We start from the raw sequence: 25,596 nt of genomic DNA on the forward strand, positions 1-25,596 counted from the left end.
CGTAAGTTGGCTCGTTGGTCTAGGGGTATGATTCTCGCTTCGGGTGCGAGAGGTCCCGGGTTCAAATCCCGGACGAGCCCAAATCTTTTGTTTTAATTTTACAATAAAACATCTGTTTTGATTGATTTACGTAACGATTTATCGTATGAACTCCCAACATACGTCATTAAAGCAGACCAGATGACGTCAGTAACAATTAGAGCAGTATGTCGCTAGAACTGTCAAAAATCGAATGTCGACTGATCTTTTCAGCTACTGGTCAAGCGAAGCTTCCAAATTCACTGGGAAAAAGAGGTTAAGAAAATGATTAGGGCTCGTCCGGGATTTGAACCCGGGACCTCTCGCACCCTAAGCGAGAATCATACCCCTAGACCAACGAGCCAGATAAACGCTTAGCGAACACATTATTATTTATCCCTGAGTACGAGTCCCAAACACGGCTTGATGGTAGATTTAAGTTTTAAGACACGAACAAGAACAGATTGAAATTTGTGATCACTATCATCTTTTTTTTTTGTTTGCATTTGCATACGTCTGTGATCCTTTTCCACTCTGTAGGTGGCGGTACAGAGCTCATAAGAACACACGCGCACAAAACGACGACGTCTCTTCTGATTGGTCAGTCAGCTGTCTATGTTCAACACGGAGCCAATAGAAACTCGTCGTGTTGAGGCAGGCGGGACCTTATTCGGCGGAGGGAGACATTCTCTGTATTAGCTGTTGCCTTGTCTGGAGATTTTACTCAAATGGTTTGGTGATCACAAAGAGTGGTTTAAAAACTAAAAGGAATCAATTTTGAGGCCAATCGTTTAATCCTCTACCAGTATCCAGTAGGATTTTCTTGAGTGAGCTACGGATGCTAAGCTAACCGGCTAGTTCGAACCATGCCAAATTTTTGCGCGGCTCCGAATTGTACACGGAAGAGCACCCAGTCCGATCTGGCTTTCTTTCGTTTCCCCAGAGACCCCGAACGGTAAGAAAATGTGTCAAGTAAGAGAAGATCAGAAGTTGTTTTCAAGGATGGGGAATTGGTAAATAGTAGCAAAAACCATCTCCTTTATTAGTATCTGTGTTAAAAATGTGGGTGAAATGAGTGGATGTGTTGAGTAATAACAAGTCTATAATATTTAAGATAAACTTATTTTAATAAAAATTCACATCATTAACCATCCTCATGTTGGTATAGCTTAGTTTTTGATGTCCATGGTAATACTTTACCTTTGACTGTATACAATGTTAACTGCAGGTAACACAAGATCCTGACACTCTTCTAAACCATCCAAGTTATTTAGAGTGCATGTTTTTTTTTTAATAAAAAAGCGAAGTGTATGAATGTATGTGTGTTCTCACAGCCCTCATCCTTACATTTCCTCAGGTGCAGAATATGGGTGGAGAACTGCCGTCGTGCAGATCTGGAGGAGAAAACTTCAGACCAGTTAAACAAACACTATCGCTTATGTGCAAAGCACTTCGATCCTGCAATGGTGTACAAAACTGTGAGTATTAATGAGCAAAAATGTTGTGTTAGTTTTTCCTTGTGTGTTTAAATGAAGTAGCAGCTTTGTATTAAAAACATTAAGTAACCAATGACTCTCATCTCCTGTGGACCCAAGAGCCCTTACCGGACTGTCTTGAAGGACAGTGCCATTCCCACCATATTTGACCTGACAAGCCACCTACAAAATCCTAATTTACGGCATCGCAAGCGGGTAAAAGAATTGGTTAGTATATGTTTTTTATGCCTATATTGTGAGTCTTGCATCTTGAAATGAACATACTGCTTCGGTTTCAGACTGAAGAGGACATTGAAAAGATCAAACAGAGGAGATGTAAGTTTAAAGATTTTGCTGGATGATATCTGTCGTAACTATGACAATTTTATATTATGGTTATTGTGACAAAATGATCACGGTTATCATTATTATCGCAGTATTGTTGTAACAAGCATAATGTACTTAAAGGAGTTTACAGTGTTTTACAACACACATTCTGTAAATGAGTCAGATAAAAGAACGCCTATAGTCCTCCGTGCTTAAACACAAATTGGCTTTTAAAATTAAAGTTACATTTTATTTAAAGCAACTCGCTCAAATGATGTAGTAGACATCAAACATTATGTTAACAAATCAAATCTATACCCTGCCTCATACAATGGTGTACTAAGTTTATTCACTTGAAGTTGAAATGTGAAAAACTGCATCTGAGCGACTGCCAGACTGAGGAGCAGAAGAAGTCTGGATGACTTTTTTCATGATCGCCGTCTTAAACCCATGTTTGATTCATGAAAGGCTCAATAATTGAATTAGTAGTGAGGAAGCTGAGTCTTGCTGGATTTATGTAATGCCAATAATTGTTATCTATAGCGATCCTCAATTAGCATCATCTGATCTATGATCAACACAAATTAAAGTTAGTTGACAAAGCATTCCTAATGTTATGACCTTAATTAAATTTGTGTCTTGTATTTTGTGTTTTATTCATCACAATCGCCCTGAAGTCATTTTGATTTGGCTGAGCAGAAACTCTAGAATCTGCTGATGTCACACTGATCAGTCTCAGCCTTTATTTAAGTCACTGTCAATTATTGAATGAGCTGATCAAACACGGTTTGATGGTTTAAAATGCCAATAACCATTACAGTCGCAAAATTTACCGCAGAGCCAATATAATACTTTAATTAAAAGGTTATATGGGTTTTTTTTATGTGAAGGTAGGATATATGTTCTGTCTCAGTGCTTTTCTATTTAAAATGAATGATGTACATCAGATGATCCTGAATGTTAAGCTAGCAAACATGCCTCCATTAAACTGAAAATGCTAATTTCTCTCCTTTAGTAGCTTCTCAGAAGAAAGAAGAAGCTGTTGTTGAGGACAAGACGGTCCAAAATGATACGCCTCAAATGTCAACAGAGGAAAAAGAGTTCAGGGATTATCTGAGGTCTTTGTTTGAGGTCGTGGTTTTGTTGGGAAAACAGGGAATCCCACTAGAGGGCAACGACTCATCCAGCAACTTCCAGGCACTAGTGAACAGCCGGCTGAATGCAGGAGATGAGGCTTTGAGAAAGCGGTTCAAAGGAACGGCCGTGAACTCCGAATACCTTTCGACCATACAACTCGGCCAGCTGCTTGACGTGTGTGAGAACACGGTGAGGGAAGAGATGATCATGGAGGTCAGAGAGAGCCGCTTCTTCTCCATCATCACAGGGGATATCGTGGACTTCGAGGAGGAGAAGTACCTGCCGCTGTTTGTGCGCTTCGTAGATCAGCAAAATGCCTTGAGGGAGGAGTTTTTGGACTTCTTGCTGTTTGATGGCGATGAAGTCGTGCTGGTGGAGAGGTTGGAGGCCCAAATGACCGAGCGGTGGGGCCTTAGCATGGAGGACTGTCGTGGCCAGTCCCACAAGGTCACCGGGACCTCCACCACCAAGATGAAGGCGGTGGCTGTTCTGTTGAGCATGAAGTATCCGCTAGCGCTGCACACACCGTATTCTGACATTGCCCTGAACATCCAGCTGGCCAACAGTCTTCCCTTCTCCATAGTCCAGGTGGTCTGTGAGACCCTGAGACGGATAGCAGCTTTTTTGAAAACACCGTTCACTCGGGAAGAGCTGGAGAAGGCCATCTCTGCCCATTATCCGAAAAATGAGGAGAAGGCCGACACCTTGATTCAGTGCTGTCGCTCCGACTGGACGGAGCAGCACAACGTATTCGACGTGCTCTTGGAGATCTTGCCTCCACTCCTGCTGTGCCTGGACTCATTCCTTATCAACTCCGAAGGAAGGTTTGAGGAGAAGGTGACATCAGCCGCCTACTCAATCGCTGAAACCCTCGCTGAGTTCGAGGTGGTCGTTACCGTCGTCATCCTTAAAAACATTCTCACCTTCACCAGAGCTTTCGGCAGAAACCTCCAGGGAGAGTCGCTGGACGCCTTCTGTGCCGCCAACAGTTTGACCGCTGTGCTGCACTCACTCAACGAGGTCAATGACAACATCGATGTCTACCATGAGTTCTGGTACGAAGAAGCTTTAAGCGTGGCTGCTGTGATGGGCGTCCCTGCCAGGATCCCACGCTTGTTCCTGCGCAAGCAGTCGGCAGGCGAGGTCGGAGAGGTCCAAGCAGAGCTTTACTTTAAGGAGTATGTGACTGTGCCGGTGGTCCACAGCATCATCCAGGAGCTAGAGGACATGTTCATGGAGAACAACCTCAAACCTCTTAAGTGCCTCTCACTGGTTCCAGCCATCATGGGCCAGATGAAGTTCAACACCTCTGAGGAGAACTATGCTGAAATTTACCAGGGTGACCTTCACAAGCCGGAAACGCTCTCCGCTGAGCTGCATTGCTGGAGAATAAAATGGAAGCATCGAGGCAAAGAGGTGCGGCTGCCCACCACCATCCACGAGACCTTGCAGCTGCAAGATGTAAAGTTCTTTCCCAACGTCAACTGCCTCCTGAAGCTGATCTCCACGCTACCGGTGCTGAAACTGGACCATCGGAGAAGCAACAAGGCGAGTGAGAGACTGCAGTTGTACCTGGACAGTGTGTCTGGCCAACAGTGGAACAGGAGCTTGGCCGTGCTGAACGTGAACACGCACGTCAAACACGACCTGGAAATCATGGTGGACAAATATTGCAGACTTTACTCTGAGGACGAACCTGAGCCTGAGTTAGAAGTGGCAGACGACAGCACAACTACAGAAACACAAGAAAGCCTTTCTTAAATCTCATTTAATTTTGTACTTATGTGTATGTTGAAAGTGCACCTTCCTGCTTGAGGGAAGAATCTTTCGCTAAAATAAATCATTGTTACATACTGCATTTGTTCTTCTGAGTCACGGTGGAGTTCATTTTCCTGACGCAAGGTGGCAGCAAAGGTTGTAGTAGCGTTCATTTCATTTGTATGTTTCATGGCGTGGGACTTCTTGTAAATAGGTTATACTCAATAACGAGTGTATAAATGATCGTTTAATTCTTTGACTTCAGCTCATCTGTAATTCGTCCAGATTATATTAAAATATTTATAATTATCAGAACTCCTGACATTGTTTATTGGCTGATAAATTGGGACTTAAACGCAGCCTTGCATTCCATCTTCCAGAAGGTTTCTTACTGCGAATTTACAATTGTACTTGTTTATTATTAATTACTAGTTGATTTTTAATTCGGTTTTTAAAGCAATTTTCTTTATTCTGAAAATGTCTTGTCCCTCAAAATAAAATGACGGAAATATCCTTGATTAAAATATGTAATCTTATTTCTTCATTTCACAAACGTAATGATATAACTGTCTGACCCTGTGCAACAGGTTGAGTTTAAGACTATATCTTTCCACCAAAAAGAGCAAATAAATACATTCAAGTGCTTGAGAACTTGCCTTATTGAATCCTTTGTCTCTTTAGTATAGCCTGTATAGTCGTTTTAGTGGTATAATTACAACAACGTGGAAAAAATTTAAACATTTTAGGATGTTATTAGAAAGTAATTTCTGAATGTGTGGAAATGTCTTTAATTTGTGTTGAAGATGTTTATAAAGTGTTAGTCCTTTATTAATACATTATAATAAAGTCTGTCTATCTACTCATGAAATGGATTAGACACAAGACTGTGGAACGCCAGGAGTGCCAACAATTAGATAGAGAAACTTGATCAATATAATGGAATAAAGACATTGAGGGGAATGTATGTAAGTAAGTAATTTTTATTTGTATAGCGCTTTTCCAGACCAGGGTCACAAAGCGCTTAAACAATCAAAACAATATTCAATAAAGTATATACTTTAAAGGTCAAGATAAAACTGATAACACAACAGGAGTTCCAGAAAATCAAGGAAAAGCCTGAACAAATAGACACATCTTAAGATGTTTCTTAAAGGAGTCAGTAGACTCCATCAAGTTACAATATTCTGTATTATTATTATTATTATAGTTATAATTTGAAACGTATTTAATATATATTCTTACATCTTGTCCCCTAGATCTCGCCATTTCCAATGCTTAGAACCACATGATGGCACTGGCATGTAGAAGAACTCACATTTCTCCGGTCCTTAAAACTCTTCACTGGCTTCCAGTTTCTTTCAGGATCAACTTTAAAATTCTGGTTCTTACTTTCAGAGCTATTCATGGTCAGGCTCCTCCTTACATCACTGATCTGATCCAGCCTTACACCCCAGCTCGGGCTCTGAGGTCTGTGGATCAGAATCTACTGATGGTTCCTCGCACACGGTTCAGGACCAGAGGAGAGAAGTCCTTCCAGGCTGTTGCTCCTAAGCTTTGGAACGATCTTCCTCTCTCTTTGCGTTTGATGGAGTCTACTGACTCCTTTAAGAAACATCTTAAGACGTTTTTATTTGTTCTGGCTTTTCCTTGATTTTCTGGTACTCCTATTGTGTTTTCAGTTCTATCTTGATCTTTAAAATATATACTTTATTGAATATTGTTTTGATTGTTTAAGTGCTTTGATGACCCTGGTCTGGAAAAGCGCTATACAAATAAAAAATACTTACTTACTTACTTACATGACGCACATAGAATGCTTTTATAATTTACAGGACTAATAAACAGAACATACACAGTGAATTTGAAGGCTGGATTTGTATTAAGTGTATTGAGTAAGACACTTATGTAACTGAATGACAAAGCAAAAGCAAGTTTGCAAGCTGTGATGTCTCGGGATATATGAGCCACTGGTGCCTTTATTTTTGACGCCATTTTCCTCCCAGTGGAACCAGAGGGCATCTGATGTTCTTCTTGCACCGTCATGGCAACGAGGGGGTTAAAACTCCTCCTCGCTGTCCAGACTGAGGGGCCTCGGGTACACATCACACCGACTCTGTCACACTGAGTTGGGTGGGGCCGGTGTGCTCGCCAGGAGACCCGACGTGAAGAAGCCCCCGAGTGGCAGCTCAAGGGTTACATCTAGAAGGTTTCATTGGAGCTGCTGCTGCTGCTGCGCGTGTCTTCTGCCTCCATCATGGCGTGGCCGTGCATCACGCGTGCTTGCTGCATCAACCGCTTCTGGACCGAGCTGGACAAAGCGGACATCGCAGTGCCTTTGGTCTTCAGCAAATACTCGGATGTGGCCGACGTGCAGCACTTTCCTCATCACCCGCAGCCGAGGCTGAAGAGAGCCGCTGCCATAGAAACGCAGCCTCATCCCGGCGACGAGGCGGCGAGCGCCGCCGCAGCAGCGGCCAAAGATGGCTCTTCTGGCTCCGTCATGCGGCAAGACTTCAAGGCGTGGAAGGTGCGCCCGGAGCCGAGCTGCAAACCCAGGAACGAGTTCCAGCCATCGCACGCACCCTTCAACCCAGAAACCCAGTATCAGAAAGACTACAAGCCGTGGCCTATAGCGAAGAAGCACGACCACCCCTGGATCCCCAAACCGAGCGGCGCGTCAAGAGCGGCGAAAAGCGGAAAGATGGAGACAGGCGAGGCCGAGACCGGCGTGGAGAAGAGCGAAATAGAGGAAAAGATCCACGAGAAGGAAACGAAGGAGCAGAGGAGGGACAAGTCGGTGGAGAGGAAAGGAGAGAAGACGGAGGCGACGAAGTCTGCGGAGGTGAGCGGCGAGCAGAAGCGCAGCAGAGCGGCGGCGGACGCGGTCAACAGACAGATAAAGGAGGTGATGACCACTTCCAGCAGCTACAGGTACAGACACTATTCTATACATGTAGCAGGAGATGTATAGAAGGGTACAGGGAATGTTTTTTACTAAAGTAGTTAAATTATTTGGAGAATATTAAAGAAAGAAAACTGTATGTCGATTTATTTCAAATTAAATGCCGATTATAAAAGCTTTATGAACTGATATAGCAATTCATAAAGGTGTAATACTTGTTAAATCAGGCGTGGGGCACACAATCTATAAAGAAAAAAACTATTTTAACCACATTAGTCAATCCATGATATGGATAATCAAAATTAAATTGAATTTTGTAATACAATAATTAAGAATAGAAAATCACAGTAAATATGATCTTTACAAATGGATGCATTGTTTTAGCTGTGTATTTGTTACACATTTCTCACCTTTCTAAATTGAATAAACAAATCTGTTTAACTTGTAATCACCATGTAAAGAAATACACCAACACACAAAAACTCACACAAAATATTTGGATTTTTTAATATATTGAGCTATTAAGTAAAAAGGACAACACTTTCTTGTCAGTTGTTGCTGCTTTGGCTGACCATGGTCATAGAAGTGGTCAAATAAATCTCAACATCCCATTGTTGTAGCACACAGCTAGAATGTTGAGGAAAACCTGTTATACTTGCTTATAATTTCAGGCAACAGAAGGAGTTTACTCTTTATTGAGTATGTTTCCTTTTGTCAAGATCTTGTGTTGTTTTATGGCCTCCTGTTACAATCTCATATGACTTGCTATCACCGCTGATAAGGTTTTCATATCGATCCTTCCTGCCTCTTCCACCCCAACAGTAACCAAATCAATGAGAGAGCCGGTAAATGAATGAAGGCTTGGATCACGTCATGAACAAGTAGATTAGGCCGCTGTTCATTAGACCAGTGGTCCCCAACCACCAGGCCAGGACACAGAAGCAGTGTGAGACCTTTTTCACCAGGTCGCACAGAGGGAAAGATAATGTACTTCATTTACGTTTTATAAATTTGTAGTAAAACGTGTTTTATATGCCACACAGTAACGCTATCTTGTGAACTGAAATCTTTTATGATAGACTTTAACACCCTTACATTTGAGCCTTACCATGTTGGTATGGTTGAAGCCATACCTGGACCTCAGAGATGCCAGTGGGATGGTTCTGATAGGAAAGTTCTTCTAATGAGATCACTGAGACTATGGCCAGTCCATCACAGCGCATGGGAAACGCCTCCCTAGACAAAGGCCTGCATTGTCCGCCTTAGAATGAACAAAACGCTGCACAGTTAAAATAATGAAAAGCCAATGCCATGCTATACAGGGACTTTTTTAATTTTAAAATATCACAATTCACACACCATATGATATCAGTTGACAACCAGGAAAAGGCTGGTAGTTGATAGCTTAGAAAGACAGGGACCGGTGTCGGGAAGAGTTGGCAGCCAAGACCAATTCCTCTATGAGAAGGAATCTTTTTCATAGCTACAAATCAATTAATGAAAGTATACCCCCAAAGAAATTGGAGCGGGCTTGAGAGCCCCGATCTGACCGAGCGAAGCACAGTGTGCAGGTGTGGGAAAACCTGCAAGAACAGCTGTGGACTCGAGATCTGAGTTTGGAGAACGAGCTTTTGGCAGAGCGCACGGATGTAACATCTGATGAGACACCATTTGACGTGGACATCAGCAAGGTGCTGGAAACACTAGTAAAGGGAGATGTGGATAGAAGGATGCATGAGAGATACTCAAAGAGGGCCTCCTTCATTCCAGCAGCTGATTGGACAGAAGGGGGACAGGAGATTGGTAGGTTCTAAGAAGGAAGTAGGCCTGCAACTCCAAAGTACATACATTGGATCCTCGCCGACAGCAAGAACTTGGCAAGTGCAAAATCCTAATAGACCCACCACTTCCCAGTCAAGAGTTTGAGATGAGGGAGTCGTTGTTGGAAGACGTCCAGGAGGCCTATAGCCGGATGTACAATCTTCATAACTCTGTTTACATGCTTTTTAAGCCAGCAGAACACATACACTAGATTTACTGAACTGTAAGAGATGGGTAAGGTGCAAGTGGATTTAGGAGGTCAGGGTGACAGTTGAGAAAGGTAGGTCAAGCAGAGCAGCTGGTCAGGGCAGGTTACCTGGACAGAGCCATGGAAGAGTGAGTCATACTACATTACTTTCCTGATTAATTCGGTCTTAGACGTTCTCTCCAGCTCGGCAAACCGCTTTATCTGGGGGAAAGTAGACACCGCTTTATTAACAGGGAGATAAGTAACTGTAGCCAAGGAAACAGTACCAACAACACAATCTACTTTGTTAAATAAGGTGACCGTCCACAGTCAAAGAGGAAACCTGCAGCTGGGATTCTTATGTCTGCCAAAGACAGGAAGCTATCTGTTGACCTAGAAAAGCAGTTGAGATTTCCCCAACATTTTGTTAGCACTAATTTGTGACTAGACATGCTTCTTGTGTCAGAGACAAAGAAGAATTGTCGCCATGGAGCTAACCTTACTCCACGAGATTCAAGATAAAGAGATCAAAAAATTAACATCCCTGACAACTACTATCATGTCAGATTCCGTCTTCTAATTGTTCCTGCTGACAAAGGGGTAAAAGTGCAAAGAGGGGGTTAGAATAACATACATATCATATTATATAATTATGTCATCATGTCCCTGATAGCCTTGACCACAGATGAGTTCATTTTGCAGTCCAGCAGGCAGTTAAAAGACAGATGTGAGTTAACTGTGTGACTTTGTGTCTCGGACCATCAGCTTGACAAGCATTATTTCAAAGATCCATCTGTTTTTTCTTTTATCAGAACTGAGTTTAAGGCCTATAAGGATGTGAAACCAGTTAAGCCCATCAAAGCTCCATCTCAATATCAGCCCCCTGGAGAGGAAACCAGCCTGGAGACCAGCTACAGTGCTACTTTCAAAGGAGAGCAGGTCAAATCCCACCCTGCTGACAACAAGTTGCAGGAACGCAGGAGGATACGCAGCCTGTACAGTGAGCCCAGCAAAGAGACCCACAAGGTGAGCAGACAACTGTAATCTACACTTACCATCAGTGTTAAAACTACAACTTAAATTAGGCCTAGAACAGCATGAGACAACAACATGTTTTCCATCAGCATACATTTAGTGTTTTCTCACATGGTCGCCCCTTCTCTCGTTCTTGTAGGACACCTCAGAGACAGACAGCAGCTCTGTTCTAGGTCTGCTGTAGTCAGGTGTGTTAACTGTCTTTTCTAGATGGCATGGACCTCAGAAATACTCCGATCTTAACCTGCACTGATGCACCTTGGCTACGCCGAGCCAAAGTCACCCTAATCACAGCTGCCAGATGTCAGATCATATTCAACTGCATTTTCACTGTTTGCCCACCACTCAGTCTGCAAATAGAAAATCATAGTTAATCATTTTTTTATTCTTGAAATTACAAAGTGAGGTCTTTGAACATTTTTTTCAATTTGATTTATTTAATTTTCATTTTATTGAATTATTAACTGTCAATGTGACTTACATTCCCCTCAAATTGGCTGTTTAAATCTGCTGCACCCTTGAGAGTAGCGAGACAGTGAAAGTGGCACGCTGTGCAATGTTTTTCTGTCTTCAACTAACATTGCTAACCTTTTTTTTTCTCTAGCTTACTCTGATTTACCAGAAGTGTAAACTCACCTCTGAATAAATTGTCATCTATACACATTACTCCCTCCTGAGGGATCAATAAAGTTTTACCTTACCTTACCTTACCTTACCTTACACATTTTAGCTTACTTGCCTGATGAAGACTTTCTTTGCCTTTGTAAATGGTGCTGAGGGCAACACAACTGTCACATGTTACATTAAAGAGTGAGCTCATCTCAGCTAAATGTTGAATGTGAACAGCAAACCCTTTGATCATCAAGGTAAACATTTAAACCTTAGCCCCATCATCATATTCCCCTTTAGGAATTTCCAATTTGTCTAGTTCAATCATTTATTCCTACTATAAGGCACACCTGTATTAATATTTGTATTAGCGTTTGTGCTAAGTTGTGATGTCAACTTGACCCAGAGGCAAAACAAGGGTTAAGCTGCAGCAGCTCACAAGCTATCCTAGCATCTCAGCTACACTTTGATTATTCTTACAGTGCGTTCGAAACAAACGTGATGTTTATGTCTGAGAGAAGAAACCTGAGAACCTGAACCTTAGAACCTGAACTGTGTTAGAAGTTGAAAATACACATTATTTTGATGAATTATTAGCTGGGCTGATCTTTTTTCATTCCACTTTAACTAGACATTATCTACATAGATAAACTTATATGGGTTACATAGTGACGTAGGTAACACAGCTACAACTTATTGAATCCTGCAAAGCACAAAACTAACATCATACGCTAATGTTTATCGTATTTGTTGTGCTGGTTAATGCACGCACTTCTTTCATTTTATAAAAGGCACAAATAATGTTGTGCTCAACTGTCATCCCACTGTCCACCAAATACATCCCCTTTGACACGTGGTGGAGTAGCTGAATACATTTGCGGCATGTTAGATAAGAGCACGATCCTGTTCACTACGGTTCAATTTCATTGTTGTGCTCCATTTCAGGTGGACAAACTCGTGCCTCGCACTAAACCAAAAAAGATGCCCACAACAACAACAGGGAGGATGGTGAAGAAAGCAAAAGAGAAGCAGATCCCCAGAGCCGCTAAGAATAAGACACCCGTGGAGGCCAAACCTGAGGGAGTTGTGACGAAGAAGAGCAAAGAGATCAGCAATAGACTGGCGGAGGCCAAGCAGTAATGCAACACGGTCCTTTACTTCGACAAGTCTCATTGAGTTGTTAGGATGTTGAGGTTTCAGAACAGGGGTCACTGAACCTTAAGGTTGTCTCTGGTCTGGTGAGATTCGATGAAATCCGGACAAAAAATCTACAGAAAAAAAGTCAATTATGAACTATGCAAAATTTCAATAAGTGAACTGTTTAAACACTTTTCACAACATTTTTAATGGATGAGATGAAAAGGAACATTTGGTGGCCCCTGTTCGAAGACCTGCGTGTGAATGATCTTCCTTGTGTTTGTTGCACAGAACCGCTTTATTAATCGAGCACATGATTTGCACATTATTCATACAACTTTGCCACTAACAATGAGCCATTCATTCTTTTTCTGTATGCACGTCTCTACCAGACGTTTAAACTTCACGTGAAATGATTGTAGAAGCTGAAAAAGAGTTCTTGTGAGTGATTTTATGATTCCTACAGTCACAGTGCCTCCACTCTGGTCCTGGTTTTCATTTCATTGTAAGGAGTGGTTTAATCAGGTTGCTAAGAAACCGATGGACTGTAATATAATTACTAGCGCATGCATGCGAGGCCCCGTTCTTTGGTTGAGTAGCAACATTTTAGCAGATGAATAGCTTGTAAATGAAGCCGTTTTGGGGTGCACATGTACAGTACAAACAAGGATTTTTCAGATATACTGCATGTGTAGTTGTAGTTTCTGGTCACATCAGATGGAAAAAAAGTCACCATCGAGCTGCTGTATAAAAACACACCAGCACTGTATTTCCACCAACACCCATCTGTGATCCTCAGAAAACAAGATAGAAACACTGAATAACTTCAAAACATATAAGAGTGAAAATTCCTTCATGACTCCAGATGTTGAAGGACAGGGAATGAGCCAGGACTTCAGCTTGTGAAACTGTCGCTGTCGAGATGTGTGCGTGTGTATGATTGAAAAACGCCACCATGGCCTTCACGCTGCTCAACTCTGGTCCTTGATGCTCTACCCTGTTCACCGTGTCCAAATTCCTTTTCCTGACATGATCACTAGAGGTGCGCTGGATCACAGACACCCTGGTGCTATTACATATTTCTGTCCGTGCTGCATAGTTTGCCTGGCATCAGACCAGAGTGGAATACCTAACCGAGAGTGTCGTATCGCTGCAGATGTCGTGATTTTGTGCTTCTCAGCTCGCTCTGAATGAAATATGATTAAAGCAATGAAGCAAACATCTCTGACTTAATATATGATTTCTTCTTCCCTCAAGTTTGGTAGGTCGACTTCTTTAAAACACCACCAATTAAAACCAACATCAAGTATCAGTTTTTTCTCAAGATTCTGTGTAATTCTGAGAGAGCTCCTTACTAATCCTGAACAGCAAGGATTATTTGTTTAGGAGTGATTCCAGAACATTTTCACAGAACTCTTAAGTATGGAATTAACAGAAACTCATAGTTTAGTAAGGTTTGGAGAATATCTCTCCTGCCTCTTCTGTTAAATGGTTTATTTTCCTGGATTAGAGTAACTTTTAGTATTACAATATTAAGTAAGTGAGTAAGTAAGTAAGTCATTTTTATTTGTATAGCGCTTTTCCAGACCAGGGTCACAAAGCGCTTAAACAATCAAAACAATATTCAATAAAGAATATACTTTAAAGGTCAAGATAACACTGATAACACAACAGGAGTTCCAGAAAATCAAGGAAAAGCCTGAACAAATAGAAACGTCCTAAGATGTTTCTTAAAGGAGTCAGTAGACTCTATTTATACACTATATATTTACAATAAGGTTTATAGTGGATAATGCACCTTAATTGGACATAAATGTGCAAAATAGCATTTAGAAAAACATATGCAGCAGAGAATAATGATCAAATACTGTAGTGGAAAAAGAAGCAACGGACAATCTCCGCCACGCGTCAATTTTAAGGGCCTACTTTATTATTCTTTCAAGTATTTGCTTAAAGAGTAACTAATGTGAAAACCCAGCTCTCCTGACTCACATTGTCACATCCAGGTTTCAAATGATAAAGTCTTCCTCTCCAAGATGGAGTAAGTCCCGCATCATGACCACTCCTCCTCCAGCCAGCTGCAATCACGCCCCGCTTTATATATACAATGAGTCCCTTGAAGGTAAAGAATTCCAGGGTTGATGACACATGGTTAAAAAACCTTGATGGTTGACCAAACACAGCAGGTGGGGTGTGGTTAAACATAATTTCATCTCCAGAAAAACAAAGCGTTTTCAGTGGGCGGGATTTAAGGACATTTTCTAATGTAAATAGTTAAATAATAAGAGAGTTTAGTACAAAGAGACACATACTGATGAGTACATTAGAGGTCCAAGATCAATTTTAGAGACACTTAAATCAACACTTTAATCGCCCTTTAAGGATTTCTGGTTCATGTCCAGCTCTGTCTGTGTCTGGGATAATTCTTGACATCTAAAACGGTACCTGTATTTTAATTTACAGTATTACATTAAGCTATTTAGCTATGACCCAGATTTGTTTTGTTTTAGAGCTCTTGTGGGCCACATACAAATAATTGCAGGTTCGACCCCAATATCTTGAGTCAGACACTCAGTCCTCTGAAATTAAGGCTTATTATTAATGTTTCAAAATAACAAATAAGTGTTTTTGTTCACTAATCAGTTGTGCATCATTTCCCTTTTTATTTACCAGAAAGAAGTGAGCATCAATAAAAATTGTCATATTAGGACAACAAACGCAGGATAATAACGACATCTGAAAGAGAAACAATAAGCAGGTAAAAGTCAAATTTATAGTTCCATGATTTGTTGGACTCTGGATGTTGGTGCTTCCTTTTTCAGTGAATCAGTCATCCTGACATAATGTGTATGAATAATTCAGTTGTTGTGTTCAGCGAACCATAAAATATATAATAAAAGATAAACGATGGCACTGTGGCAATGTAAGCAATTTTATTTTATCTTCATTCTCTTGGAGCGGAGATATTTACTTAAAGTATATTTTTGGGAAAAAGGTTTAGACAGATATTTTATGATGAGGTTATATGGATGTAAATGAGGTTATATGGGTGTAGTCACAGAGTGTCAAAAATATGTAATGTTCTTTTAGATCTGAGTGCAGACTTCGACACTGTTGACCACAATATTTGTTATATTTGTAAAAACTGTTTTATCTTGTCTAGATGACGTGACCAGTTGGATGGCTCAGAACTTCCTCCAACTTAATAAAACAAAATCAGAAATCATTGTCTTCCAACCTCCAAATCCCACTCAGTTACCCTCACCCTCCTCGGAACCCTCTTGCAAAAACATTAAACCCACAGCCAGAGCCTTTCCCATCAGGGCACCTCGACTTTGGACACCTGCCCCAGGAGATAAGACTGGCTGAGTTTGAGCCTCCTTTTTAATCCTTTTCCTTTTTAAAAACACACTTTTAAGGTAAGGTAAGGTAAAACAGACTGGCTTTTGTGTGATGTCGCCTTTTAACCCTTAACTGGGTTCATCAATGGGCTTTTACTCTCCTTTATTTTCAGTGCTTTATCATTTTATTTAATAATATTTTCCCTGAATGGAACTTGTGTTGTTTTATCTTGTTTTATTACTGTGCTGTTTTAATGTAGTGTGCCATTTTTAACAGTTTTTTGTTTTTATGCAAAGCGCCGTGTAACTATAGTTTAAATATCATGCGCTAGTAATTATATTAAATATAAATAAAATTATTATTATTATTACACACAATCCACCTTCATATGTATTGTGTTTGTCGAAACTTATTTCTTGCAGAAATAATTCGTGTTGAACTGTGTTCGCCTCGAACTATTTCCGCCAGAGAATTAACAGTGTTCAATCTCGGGACAAGCGTTGTTTTAAGACCAAAATCCCCAAATAGATTATTCGTGTTGAATTTGGTATGGAATGCGTATGTGTGGCAGTATTTTATATATATTGTTTTAAGAATAAAAAGGGATCTTTTATATTGCGATTCAAGAACCTGAACAATTCTGACAGAATACGTTTTGAAGTCAACTTTTTCTGTTGGAGACCGGAAATAAACAAAGACGAGCGGCTAGGAGGGAAGAGCTGCCGCCTGCAGAGATACCTACATTGAAAGAAATGCGTCCTTTAGTTCCACGTTTACGATGTGAAAGTTACTCGAAGACATCGGGCAGCTTTTACATCAATACAGGAAGAACAAAATAGTAGAAGATCGGTATAATAATTAATAAGAGCGATGTGCTGACGTCACGAAGATAAACACCTTGTTGCTTCTAATGTCACTCCTGCTTATGGTCGCCTCCACAACTTCTAGACCCGTCCGTTATAGTCCATCTACGTTGCATTAACCAAAGGTCAACAGATCCCTGGGGCGATGTCAACGAAGAGGCTGGACAACTTCGAGGTTGAGTGTGAGTGGGCTGCGTGTGGCTTCAAGGGTCACTCCATGGAGGAGCTCAGTGAGCACATGTCCGAGCACCTTAAAGAATATTTGGAGGATAAAGGTGAGACCTATTTGTCTGTCCCCTTATTGAACAACTGCACAATATAAAGCAGATGTTTGGTAAAGAATTGACTGATCAAGCGTCCTTCTTGTTGTTTCCACTGACTAAGTGTCTCATCTTGAAAATATATACCAACAGTTACATTTAGCTGTAGAGTATAGCACTTTTATGATACCACCTTATTATGTTGTCCTATTGCATTGTGTGAGTCTTGCAAATTATTTCCATATAATAGCCTCTTTCAAATCTATTGTTTGTTTCTCTTTTGTACAGAAGAATGTCCTTGTCTCTGGACCGGATGTGATTTTGTGTCCCTGGGTAGCCCTGCTGAGTTGGAGGCCCATGCCTACTTTCACAACTATCTCCGAAAGCTCAAGTTCATCGGGGCTCAATTGCTAAAGTCGAAACCCAATCTTCCCGGCTGCAACCACGAAGCCCAGTGCAACAACCAAATACCTGAAGGATTAGGGGGTTACGTCTGCCAATGGGACTGCTGTGATGTGAGTATACAAGTCTGGACTGTGTATCTAAGGTCTTTCTGATTATTTCTGCCCATTCAGTGCACGTTTAACAATCCTGAGTGGTTCTACCGACATGTGGACAATCACATAGAAAGTGCAGAGCAGCAGTCCGTCTCCCAGCAGGAACAGGCTCTGGTCTGCCAGTGGGGAGGTATGTGATGCTATTCATCTTTCTAGATGTGCCAGTTCACATTTTAAGGGTTTCCCCTCAGGTTGTGACGCCTACTTCAAGATTCGGTATCGCCTGCGAGAGCACATGAGGAGTCACACTCAGGAAAGACTGGTAGCCTGTCCCACGTGTGGAAGCATGTTCTCCAGCAACACCAAACTGTTCGACCACCTGCAACGACAAGCAGAACCAGTCGGTGAGTAGAAGTTATTTATTCATATCAAACATGAATGTAGCAGAACGCTTTCTTGTTCATCCCAATCAGAGTCTCTGGTGTGTGAAAACTGTGGCAAGTGTTTCCCGAGCGAAAGGCTGTTGAGGGATCATGTTCGCCAGCACGGTAAGTTCTTAAGCTAGCCTTCTTAAGCATTTTGTCAGACTTTAATGTCATTATAAGCGTAGTAATCATCAGTTAAATTAATAATTAATTGCCACATTTAAAATCTAAGAATGTCAGAAAACAATACTTGTGAAATATACTTTACTTTATTTATGTGCGGCAGTGAATCAGGTTAAATGTCCGTTCTGTGACATGACCTGCACCACCCTAGCTGCGTTGAAGATCCATATCAGGTTCCGCCACTGTGATGAGCGGCCGTTCGCCTGTGACACCTGCAACAAAAGGTAGTGACTGTCCAGTGTATAATTGAATGTTCATACTGTGACAAAATCAAGACTGGATGCAGCAAAAAATGCAGGTCAAATAAAGAGATATAAATTGTGGTTCAAGAAATAAAAGCTTTATGTTTTTGAATTTCTTTGAACAACCAAGCCTGTACTTTTATCTTCTTCTTTTCCTTACGTCTGCTCCCATCAGGGGTCACCACAGCGAATCAACCTCCTCCATCTAACCCTGTTCTCTGTATCACCCTGTCTCACACCAACCAACTTCATGTCCTCTTTCACTACATTCATAAACCTTCTCTTTGGTCTTCATCTGGACCTCCTGCTCAACATCTTCGTCTCTGCTACCTCAAGCTCTGCTTCCTGCCTTTTCCTCAGTGCCAATGTCTCTAGACCATACTTTCATTCTGGCTGATATTCTTTTTATCACACAATACTCCTGACACCAACCATTCCACGCAGCTTGAACACATTTCTTCACCTCTTTTCCACAATCTCCACTGCTCTGGACTGTTAATCCTAAATGCTTAAAATCCTCCACCTTCTTTATCTCCACTCCCTGTAGCCTCATGGTTCCACCTGGTTCTTCTCATTCACATGCATATATTCTGTCTTGCTGTGACTAACCTTCATTCCTCTCCTTTCTAGAGCATATCTCCACCGTCTCTGCTCTCACCATAGATCAAAATGTCATCTGAAAACATCATAGTTCATGGAGATTCCTGTCTAACCTCATCTGTCAGTCTGTCCATCACCACTGCAAACAAGAAGGGACTCAGAGCTGAACACTGATGTAGTCCCACCTCCACCTCCACCTTCTCTGTCACACCTACAGCACACCTCACCGCTGTCTCACAGTTGGCGTACATGTCCTGCACCAGTCTAACATACTTCTCTGCTACTCCAGATTTCCTCATACAGTATCATAGTTCCACTCTCTGCCCTCTGTCATAGGGTTTTTCCAGATCTACAAAGGCACAATGCAGCTCCCTCTGACCTGCAGCAAATACTGCATCTGTAGTACTCTTTCTAGGCTTGAAAACTGTTGCTCACAAATGCTGACTTGTGCTCTCAGTCTAGTTTCCACTAATCTTTCCCATAACTTCATTGTATGGCTCATCAACTTTATTCCTCTATAGTGACTGCAATTCTGAACATGTCCCTTATTCTTAAAAACAAACACCATCACACTTGTTACCCATTCCTCAGGCATCTCCTCACTCTCTAAGATCTTGTTGAATAGTCTAACCAGAAACTCTACTGCCTCCTCTCCTAGACACTTCCATACCTCCACAGGTATATCATCAGGACAAACTGCCTTTCCATTCTTCATCCTCTTCATGCCTCCATCACTTTACCTTTACTATTATCTGTTACTTCATGGTTCATAGTCACCTCTTCTACCCTACGCTCTTACATTTTCTCTTAAAAGTTCTCTTTCCATCTTCCTATTTCTTCTGTGGCACCTGTCAACACATGTCCCTCTCTATCCCTAATCACCCGAAGCTGCTGGACATCTTTATCATCTATATCTCTCTGTTTTGCCAACCTGTATAAATCATTCTCTCACTCCTTACTTTCCAACCTAGCATACAAGTCATCATAGACCCTTTGTTTGGCCTTTGCCACCTCTACCTTTAACTTGTGCTGCATCTCCCTGTACTCCTGTCTGCTCTCTTCAGTCTTCTCAATGTCCCCCCTTTTCTTTCTCTTTCTATACTCCTGCACTTTCCCATTCTACCACCAAGTCTCCAAGTCTCTACTTTCCTTCCAGGCGACAATATCAAGTAAAGTCCGAACTGTCTCCCTGATTACATTAGCTGTAGTGGTCCAGTCATCTGGGAGCTCTCCCTGACCACCCAGATTCTTTCTCAACTCCTCCCTGAAAACCATAGAACTTTTCCTTTGTTCGGCCTTTGTCCTCTTTGTCTAACTAAAAGATAAAATTTTATATTAATAGCGTTAGTGACTCAAATACAGAGTCAATCGTCTTTTCTTGATTTTTGAAAGAGGATCTGAGCTATCATCAGTTTTCTTTGACTTCAACTAAAATATCCATTAATACATTAAGCAAAAATCCTGAGACTTGTTTTCACTCAAACTGGTCTAAAGTAAAAGAATTTGATGGTGACTAAAACGATAAAATTATAGCTTGATGCAAAGACTATAAAAACACAGAATCCCTTCCCTTCTCTGGGCCCCTTGCCTGCCGTTTTAGCTTAAAAAGTTTCAATCTGACTTTTAAAAAATGTTTTTTATTTATAAATTTAACGTTTTATAACGGAACGATTTTCTCTTAAGGTTCAAGAACCAGCGAGATGTCCACAAACACGCCGAGGTTCACAATGAAGGGGCCGTATATCACTGCACCGTGGAGGGCTGTGAATATTTCTGTCAGACATTCCAAACACTCAACTACCATTTCAAACGGGTGCACAAGGTCTGTCACCTGTATCTTACGATGATTTCTGCTCACCTCTTCTGCTCAGTCATCACATGTGTGTGTTTTTTTTTTCAGGTGGGAGAAATGCCCAAATATAAGTGCCACATCTGTGACAAAGTTTTCTCTTGGTGTTACACTCTTACTCTTCACCTGCGGAAGACACATGAGCTGAAGTGGCCCTCCGGTCATTCTCGCTTTCGGTATGTCAGCAAACAACTAATGAACTAAATTAATTACGTCAAAATGACAATAAATCATGTAATGTAAAACATCTACTTCCTAAAGGGCCACACTATACAGGGACTGTTGAGAAAGCCCATCCAGCCAATGTGATGGAAACTTTACTCTGAAAACAAAAATGTTTGTTGTTGAAAAAAGATCAAATTCTGTTATATACATAGTTTAATATATGTTTAAAATGCCATCATGTAAAATAAGTTAAACAAGGTCTCAAGTGGGAAAAAAATTGGGAGATATTTCAATAACAATGTTTAATTTTAAAATGGGAAAAAAAGGGAAATCTTAAAGCTTTAATTTGATCAACTCTGAATTAATCTACATTGTGCAAAGGCAGTTTCAGATGGCTGCTGCCACCTGTCGAACCTTCGAGCTTATTGCGATTAAAAATGTTTTGAATATTCAAAAAGCTAATAAGTAAGCTAAAAAGTTAACCTAACCAATTGATACGTTGTAAGTTTGATTAAAAAAAAAAAAAAAAAAAGAATAATTAAGTTGTGCTTTCAAGGACAAGGACCATAACAATAAAAACGTCCCCGCCTTTGGTCAAGTTCTAATTTTAGGAGGGTTCTGAAAGGTTTGAAAGCATCCATCAATTATGTATGGTATACTTGTTCTAAGCAAGTTCTGCGCTCTCTTCACTCTCCTGTCCGACTAGTTTGACCTGTGTAGTTATATTTTGATTCATATTTTTTTCTGAGTGTAACATTGAAGTTTTATTAAGCTTCCATTTGTTAACCCCCGGCAGCTACAGGAAAGATGTGGACGGCTTCCTGAAGGTGAACATGGTCCGGTTTGAGACTGTGGAAGTGACCAACGAGATCATGATGAACATGGCCAACAAACCTCAAGGTCTCAGGAAGGGACGCAAAACCAGCAACCAGAATAAGCGACCCGAGGTCCAACCAGGGAGTGGACATACTTCCCCTGCAGGGTCCTCCTCACCTTCCTCCTGGTCCTCGTCCTCCTCCTGCTCCTCCGAACTCTCTGTTGGGGAGGAGTCACCGTCTCAGAAGAGCCCGAGAGGAGGCGACTCGCCTGTCTACTGTGTGATGAGCGCGGTGCCCAACATTGTGGACGATGCAGGAGGAGACTGTTCAGAGGACAACGAGTCCAGCGGAACGTCCGGGGCAGTCCAGGCTCTCACAAAGGTGGCCTGGAGTCTTGGGATGGATGTTGTATAGTTTTTAAATCAATCAAACATGGGATCGACATTAAGTGTCTTTGTGGCCGTTGCATTTTGTTTAAGCACTGCTTTTTTATCATTGAACTTGTTGTCTGTCAACACAAACCATTTGGTTCAGTTTCCATGAATGTGAATCCAAAACCTGTCTTGGCTGTTATCAAGACCTGGATTTGGTCGTCCCTCTTAGGATTCATCAGATGTAATGTTTGTCCTATTTTTAACTCATTTTTAAAAGGCTTCTTTTTATTGTTTTCTACATTAAAGTTTTTAAAGTAAGAATGGTGAATAATGTGATGTTTTCATAATAATTGAGAAATTAACTTGAGAAATTGAAATTAAATATTTTGTTTTGCAATTCTTTAAAAATGTCAATGTGTTTCATTTGAATGGGAATTTGTCATATCCATTATTGTTGCACTGTGTAAGATAGATAGATCAACTAAGTAATACACAATAACAATAACTACTAATTAATAATGTAAATTAAATTAAAAAAACGCCCTTAACAAAAAAGACAAAACTTTGCAACTAAACATTTTATAAGGTAGATCAATTACATATAAGAGATAAACTAAAATAGCTTCAACTTGTTTTTAGGTATGAATAAAAACATGGCCTATCTACTGTAGACTATATACATGGCTTACATAAAAAAAACATCAACAGTTAATAGATGCTCAGTCTAGCCTTGCAGGGCCACATTGATAAGGAAAGGAGACTCCATGGGCTTCCTAAAACTATCCTGCTCTTAATTATTTTAAAAAGAAAGCTAAAATAATCTGGTCCTTTCCGAACATCTTTATAAAAAGGTTGTTTTGTTACAACAGTGATTTCAAGGATTTCAGAGCGAGTGATGAGAGTGAAGGAGACTTTGACTTGCAGCTTCCAGGAAATTATGTCTCAGAGATCTGTGAATGGAAATATGCAGACGTGTAAGGATTTACCTAAACTTGTCTCCGGACAGACTTGCACCTTCTACACCATTTTTTTTATGAGATTTCAATTACTACGATGGCTTTCTTTAGTATCCAATTTTAAATTGTTTTTAAAATCCTGTTTTGCCACATGGCGGCGGTACATGCATGTTACAATGTTCCAACTAGAATGAAAAAACTGATTGTGGTTTCTTGAATTGTATTCACAAGGACTATTGTCTTGACCCGGTGGAATTTGACAGTGTGTATCTCAAACCACCACTTGCTTTTTTTCTCAAATGTATTTCCTTTAGCGAAGGTGTCCTGAATGGATTTTTAACAACTGATTGAAGACATAGTTGTGAATGTGGAAGTGTTTTTGGCTCAGGTCTTGAAGCAAATAACTTGTGTTTCCGCCACTAGCTGCCATTTTCACTCGACAGGATTAGCAAAAAATGACTATTTGTTACACATCTGAAGGCCTGAAGTAGGTAAGTAAGTAAATAAGTAAGTAGTGGTTATTTGTAAAGTGCCTTTCTAGACCAGGGTCATAAAAACAAAAACAATACACAGTTAAAATACATACTATAAAAGGTCAAGACACATTAGACAAACACAGGAGTCCCAAAGAAACAGGGAAAAGCCTGCACAAATAGGATGTTTCTTGAAGGAGTCAGTAGACTCCATCAAACACAGAGGGAGAGGAAGATTGTTCCAAAGCTTAGGAGTAACAGCCTGGAAGGATCTCTCTCCTCTGGTCCTGAACCATATGCGAGATACCATCAGCAGATTCTGATCCACAGACCTCAGAGCCCGAGCTGAGGTGTAAGGCTGGATCAGATCACTGATGTAAGGAGAAGTCTGACCATGAATAGCTCCGAAAGTATGAACCAGAATTTTAAAGTTTTTCCTGAAAGAAAATGGCAGCCAGTAAAGAGATTTAAGGATCGGAGTAATGTGAGTTCTTCTACTACAGCAGGTCAGAATTCTCACAGAAGAGTTCTGTATCAACTGCAGGTGAGACAGCTCCTTCTTGTTAAGACATGAAAACCAACTATTGCAATAGTCCAGACGAGAAACAGAAATGCATGGATTATAAGCTCCAGATCATACTTTGACAACGTTTTCCTAAGTTTAGAGATTTTTCTCAGTTGAAGGAAACAGTTTCTGGTCAGTTTTCTGCAGTGTTGAACTGGAGACATGTCTTTGTCCAATACAACACCCAGGTTTCTCAGGCTCAATTTGACAGACTGACCTAAGTCACCCAAGTACTGACTCAACCCTGGGACCTTATCATCAGTAGCAATAACCAAAGCTTTGTCCACATTTAGCTGCAAAGTGTTTTCACTAAGCCATTGTTGGATTTCTAAAAAATAAATAGGCTGAAATTACTGAGGTTAGTCCGGTCTAAGCCTGGCTTTTTGAGCAAAGGCTCCACAATGGCATGTTTAAATGCATTGGGAAAAACCCCTGTGGAAAGGGAGAGGTTTACCATTTTGATAACTCAGGGCCCAATTACATAAAACACTTCGATAAAGAGCCTACAAGGAAGGACGTCGGACGAGCAAGAAGAGGGTTTCATCTTGCTCATCAGTGCCAAATATCTTGCAGAGATACAGTGACAGCTGGGGTTACACACACAGGGGGAAGGATTTTCTCTTTGATCAATTTAATTTTGTCAATGAAAAATCTCAACATTGAATTGCTGTCAGCTTTGCAGGTGACAGGCATGATTTGAGGAGCAGGAGACACGAGAGAATCAAACACTTTGGGGTTTTCTTATTTATTGCTACCAGTTTCCTGATGTAATCAGATCTGGCATTTTCCACCATCTCATTCTATGAAGACATCAGATCCCTGAGGTGAAGTCTGTGCACCTCAAGTTTAGTGGACCTCCAGAGACGCTCAGTCTTTCGAAAACATCTCTTCAGACTCAGGAGATCTTCATTTGTCCAAGGTCACCATTTTTTCTGAATTTTCAGGTTCGATTTAACAGGTGCCACTTGATCCAGTATTTCAACACAATGATTCGTGAAACAGCGAATCAAATTGTCCACAATAAGGCATTCATTAAAGGAAAGAGGGTCAAACATAGCAAAAAACAGTCTGCTGTATCGGCTGAGATGACATGCCTCTGAGAACTAACCTTTGATTCAACAATGGAGCTCGTCTGTGAAGGTCAATGTCTGCTGTCTGCTGCAGCTAAAAAATGGTTAAATCTTATACAAACCAAAGACAAGAGGCGAGCTCTGACAGTGAGTCAAAATGGGACATATTACGGTAACAAATATTTCTATTACGTACATGCTCCACCCTCTAACAAGCTTCGCTATTGGTTTATAACCTAGGCGAAGGCCTTAGCGAAAAGTCCACTCCTAGCTGGGACAGAGATCTTCACTCCGTTCCCAAAAGAATAAAAAACATCCTACCTAACCTCACTCTGTTGTAGATGAGGTTCCACCAGTTACTGTCTCCAAAACTATGTGAGACAGAGAACCAACGGTCATGTCACGTAAATAAAAGTGCACGAACGTGGCCGTAGACGACCACGATGCAGCTTGACAGATATCTTCAGCCTTCCTAGAAGGCAGAAGGAATGATTTGGACTTAATCTTA

At 40.9% G+C, this 25,596-nt stretch overlaps 3 protein-coding genes, 2 non-coding genes and 1 pseudogene across 6 annotated transcripts; 4 read left to right on the plus strand and 2 right to left on the minus strand.

Moving 5' to 3' along the window:
- Window positions 1-8: 8 nt before the first annotated feature.
- Window positions 9-80, plus strand: trnap-cgg (transfer RNA proline (anticodon CGG)). Its single transcript has one exon. It is a non-coding gene; the product is annotated as a tRNA-Pro (tRNA).
- Window positions 81-310: 230 nt separating this feature from the next.
- trnap-agg (transfer RNA proline (anticodon AGG)) lies at window positions 311-382 on the minus strand. Its single transcript has one exon. It is a non-coding gene; the product is annotated as a tRNA-Pro (tRNA).
- Window positions 383-702: 320 nt separating this feature from the next.
- Window positions 703-5,323, plus strand: thap12b (THAP domain containing 12b). Its single transcript, XM_087796125.1, has 5 exons — window positions 703-973; window positions 1,376-1,496; window positions 1,614-1,721; window positions 1,793-1,829; window positions 2,836-5,323. Exons 1-5 carry the CDS (start codon window positions 885-887, stop codon window positions 4,716-4,718), a joined length of 2,238 nt encoding a protein of 745 aa, XP_087652251.1. The 5' UTR covers window positions 703-884; the 3' UTR covers window positions 4,719-5,323.
- Window positions 5,324-6,812: 1,489 nt separating this feature from the next.
- Window positions 6,813-13,625, plus strand: map6b (microtubule-associated protein 6b). Of its 2 annotated transcripts, XM_087795447.1 has the most exons (4): window positions 6,813-7,646; window positions 10,438-10,651; window positions 10,800-10,848; window positions 12,215-12,335. In XM_087795447.1, exons 1-3 carry the CDS (start codon window positions 6,970-6,972, stop codon window positions 10,842-10,844), a joined length of 936 nt encoding a protein of 311 aa, XP_087651573.1. In that variant the 5' UTR covers window positions 6,813-6,969; the 3' UTR covers window positions 10,845-10,848; window positions 12,215-12,335. The 2 variants fall into 2 exon arrangements, with proteins under 2 accessions (XP_087651573.1, XP_087651572.1); XM_087795446.1 differs by lacking the exon at window positions 10,800-10,848 and having other exon boundaries at window positions 6,816-7,646; window positions 12,215-13,625.
- A 2,830-nt stretch (window positions 13,626-16,455) lies between these two features.
- LOC148076083 (histone H4 transcription factor) lies at window positions 16,456-22,297 on the plus strand. The gene is made up of 9 exons (XM_087796239.1): window positions 16,456-16,886; window positions 17,160-17,386; window positions 17,447-17,558; window positions 17,620-17,772; window positions 17,842-17,916; window positions 18,080-18,200; window positions 20,502-20,640; window positions 20,719-20,843; window positions 21,629-22,297. Exons 1-9 carry the CDS (start codon window positions 16,757-16,759, stop codon window positions 22,062-22,064), a joined length of 1,518 nt encoding a protein of 505 aa, XP_087652365.1. The 5' UTR covers window positions 16,456-16,756; the 3' UTR covers window positions 22,065-22,297.
- Window positions 18,474-20,485, minus strand: LOC148076084 (uncharacterized; annotated as a pseudogene).
- Window positions 22,298-25,596: the final 3,299 nt, after the last annotated feature.

Source organism: Callionymus lyra, chromosome 7 (genome assembly GCF_982586985.1).
Source record: "Callionymus lyra chromosome 7, fCalLyr1.hap1.1, whole genome shotgun sequence".
NCBI lineage: Eukaryota > Metazoa > Chordata > Actinopteri > Syngnathiformes > Callionymidae > Callionymus > Callionymus lyra.

Bases quoted from the DNA above. Each gene is read 5' to 3' on its own strand.
- thap12b (XM_087796125.1), top strand. From the start codon at position 885: ATGCCAAATTTTTGCGCGGCTCCGAATTGTACACGGAAGAGCACCCAG. The intron at 974-1,375 runs GTAAGAAAATGT...ACATTTCCTCAG, and splicing joins TTCCCCAGAGACCCCGAACG to GTGCAGAATATGGGTGGAGA. The intron at 1,830-2,835 runs GTAAGTTTAAAG...TCTCTCCTTTAG, and splicing joins AAAGATCAAACAGAGGAGAT to TAGCTTCTCAGAAGAAAGAA.
- map6b (XM_087795446.1), top strand. From the start codon at position 6,970: ATGGCGTGGCCGTGCATCACGCGTGCTTGCTGCATCAACCGCTTCTGG. The intron at 7,647-10,437 runs GTACAGACACTA...TTCTTTTATCAG, and splicing joins ACCACTTCCAGCAGCTACAG to AACTGAGTTTAAGGCCTATA. The intron at 10,652-12,214 runs GTGAGCAGACAA...GCTCCATTTCAG, and splicing joins CCAGCAAAGAGACCCACAAG to GTGGACAAACTCGTGCCTCG.
- LOC148076083 (XM_087796239.1), top strand. From the start codon at position 16,757: ATGTCAACGAAGAGGCTGGACAACTTCGAGGTTGAGTGTGAGTGGGCT. The intron at 17,387-17,446 runs GTGAGTATACAA...CTGCCCATTCAG, and splicing joins GCCAATGGGACTGCTGTGAT to TGCACGTTTAACAATCCTGA. The intron at 18,201-20,501 runs GTAGTGACTGTC...TTTTCTCTTAAG, and splicing joins TGTGACACCTGCAACAAAAG to GTTCAAGAACCAGCGAGATG.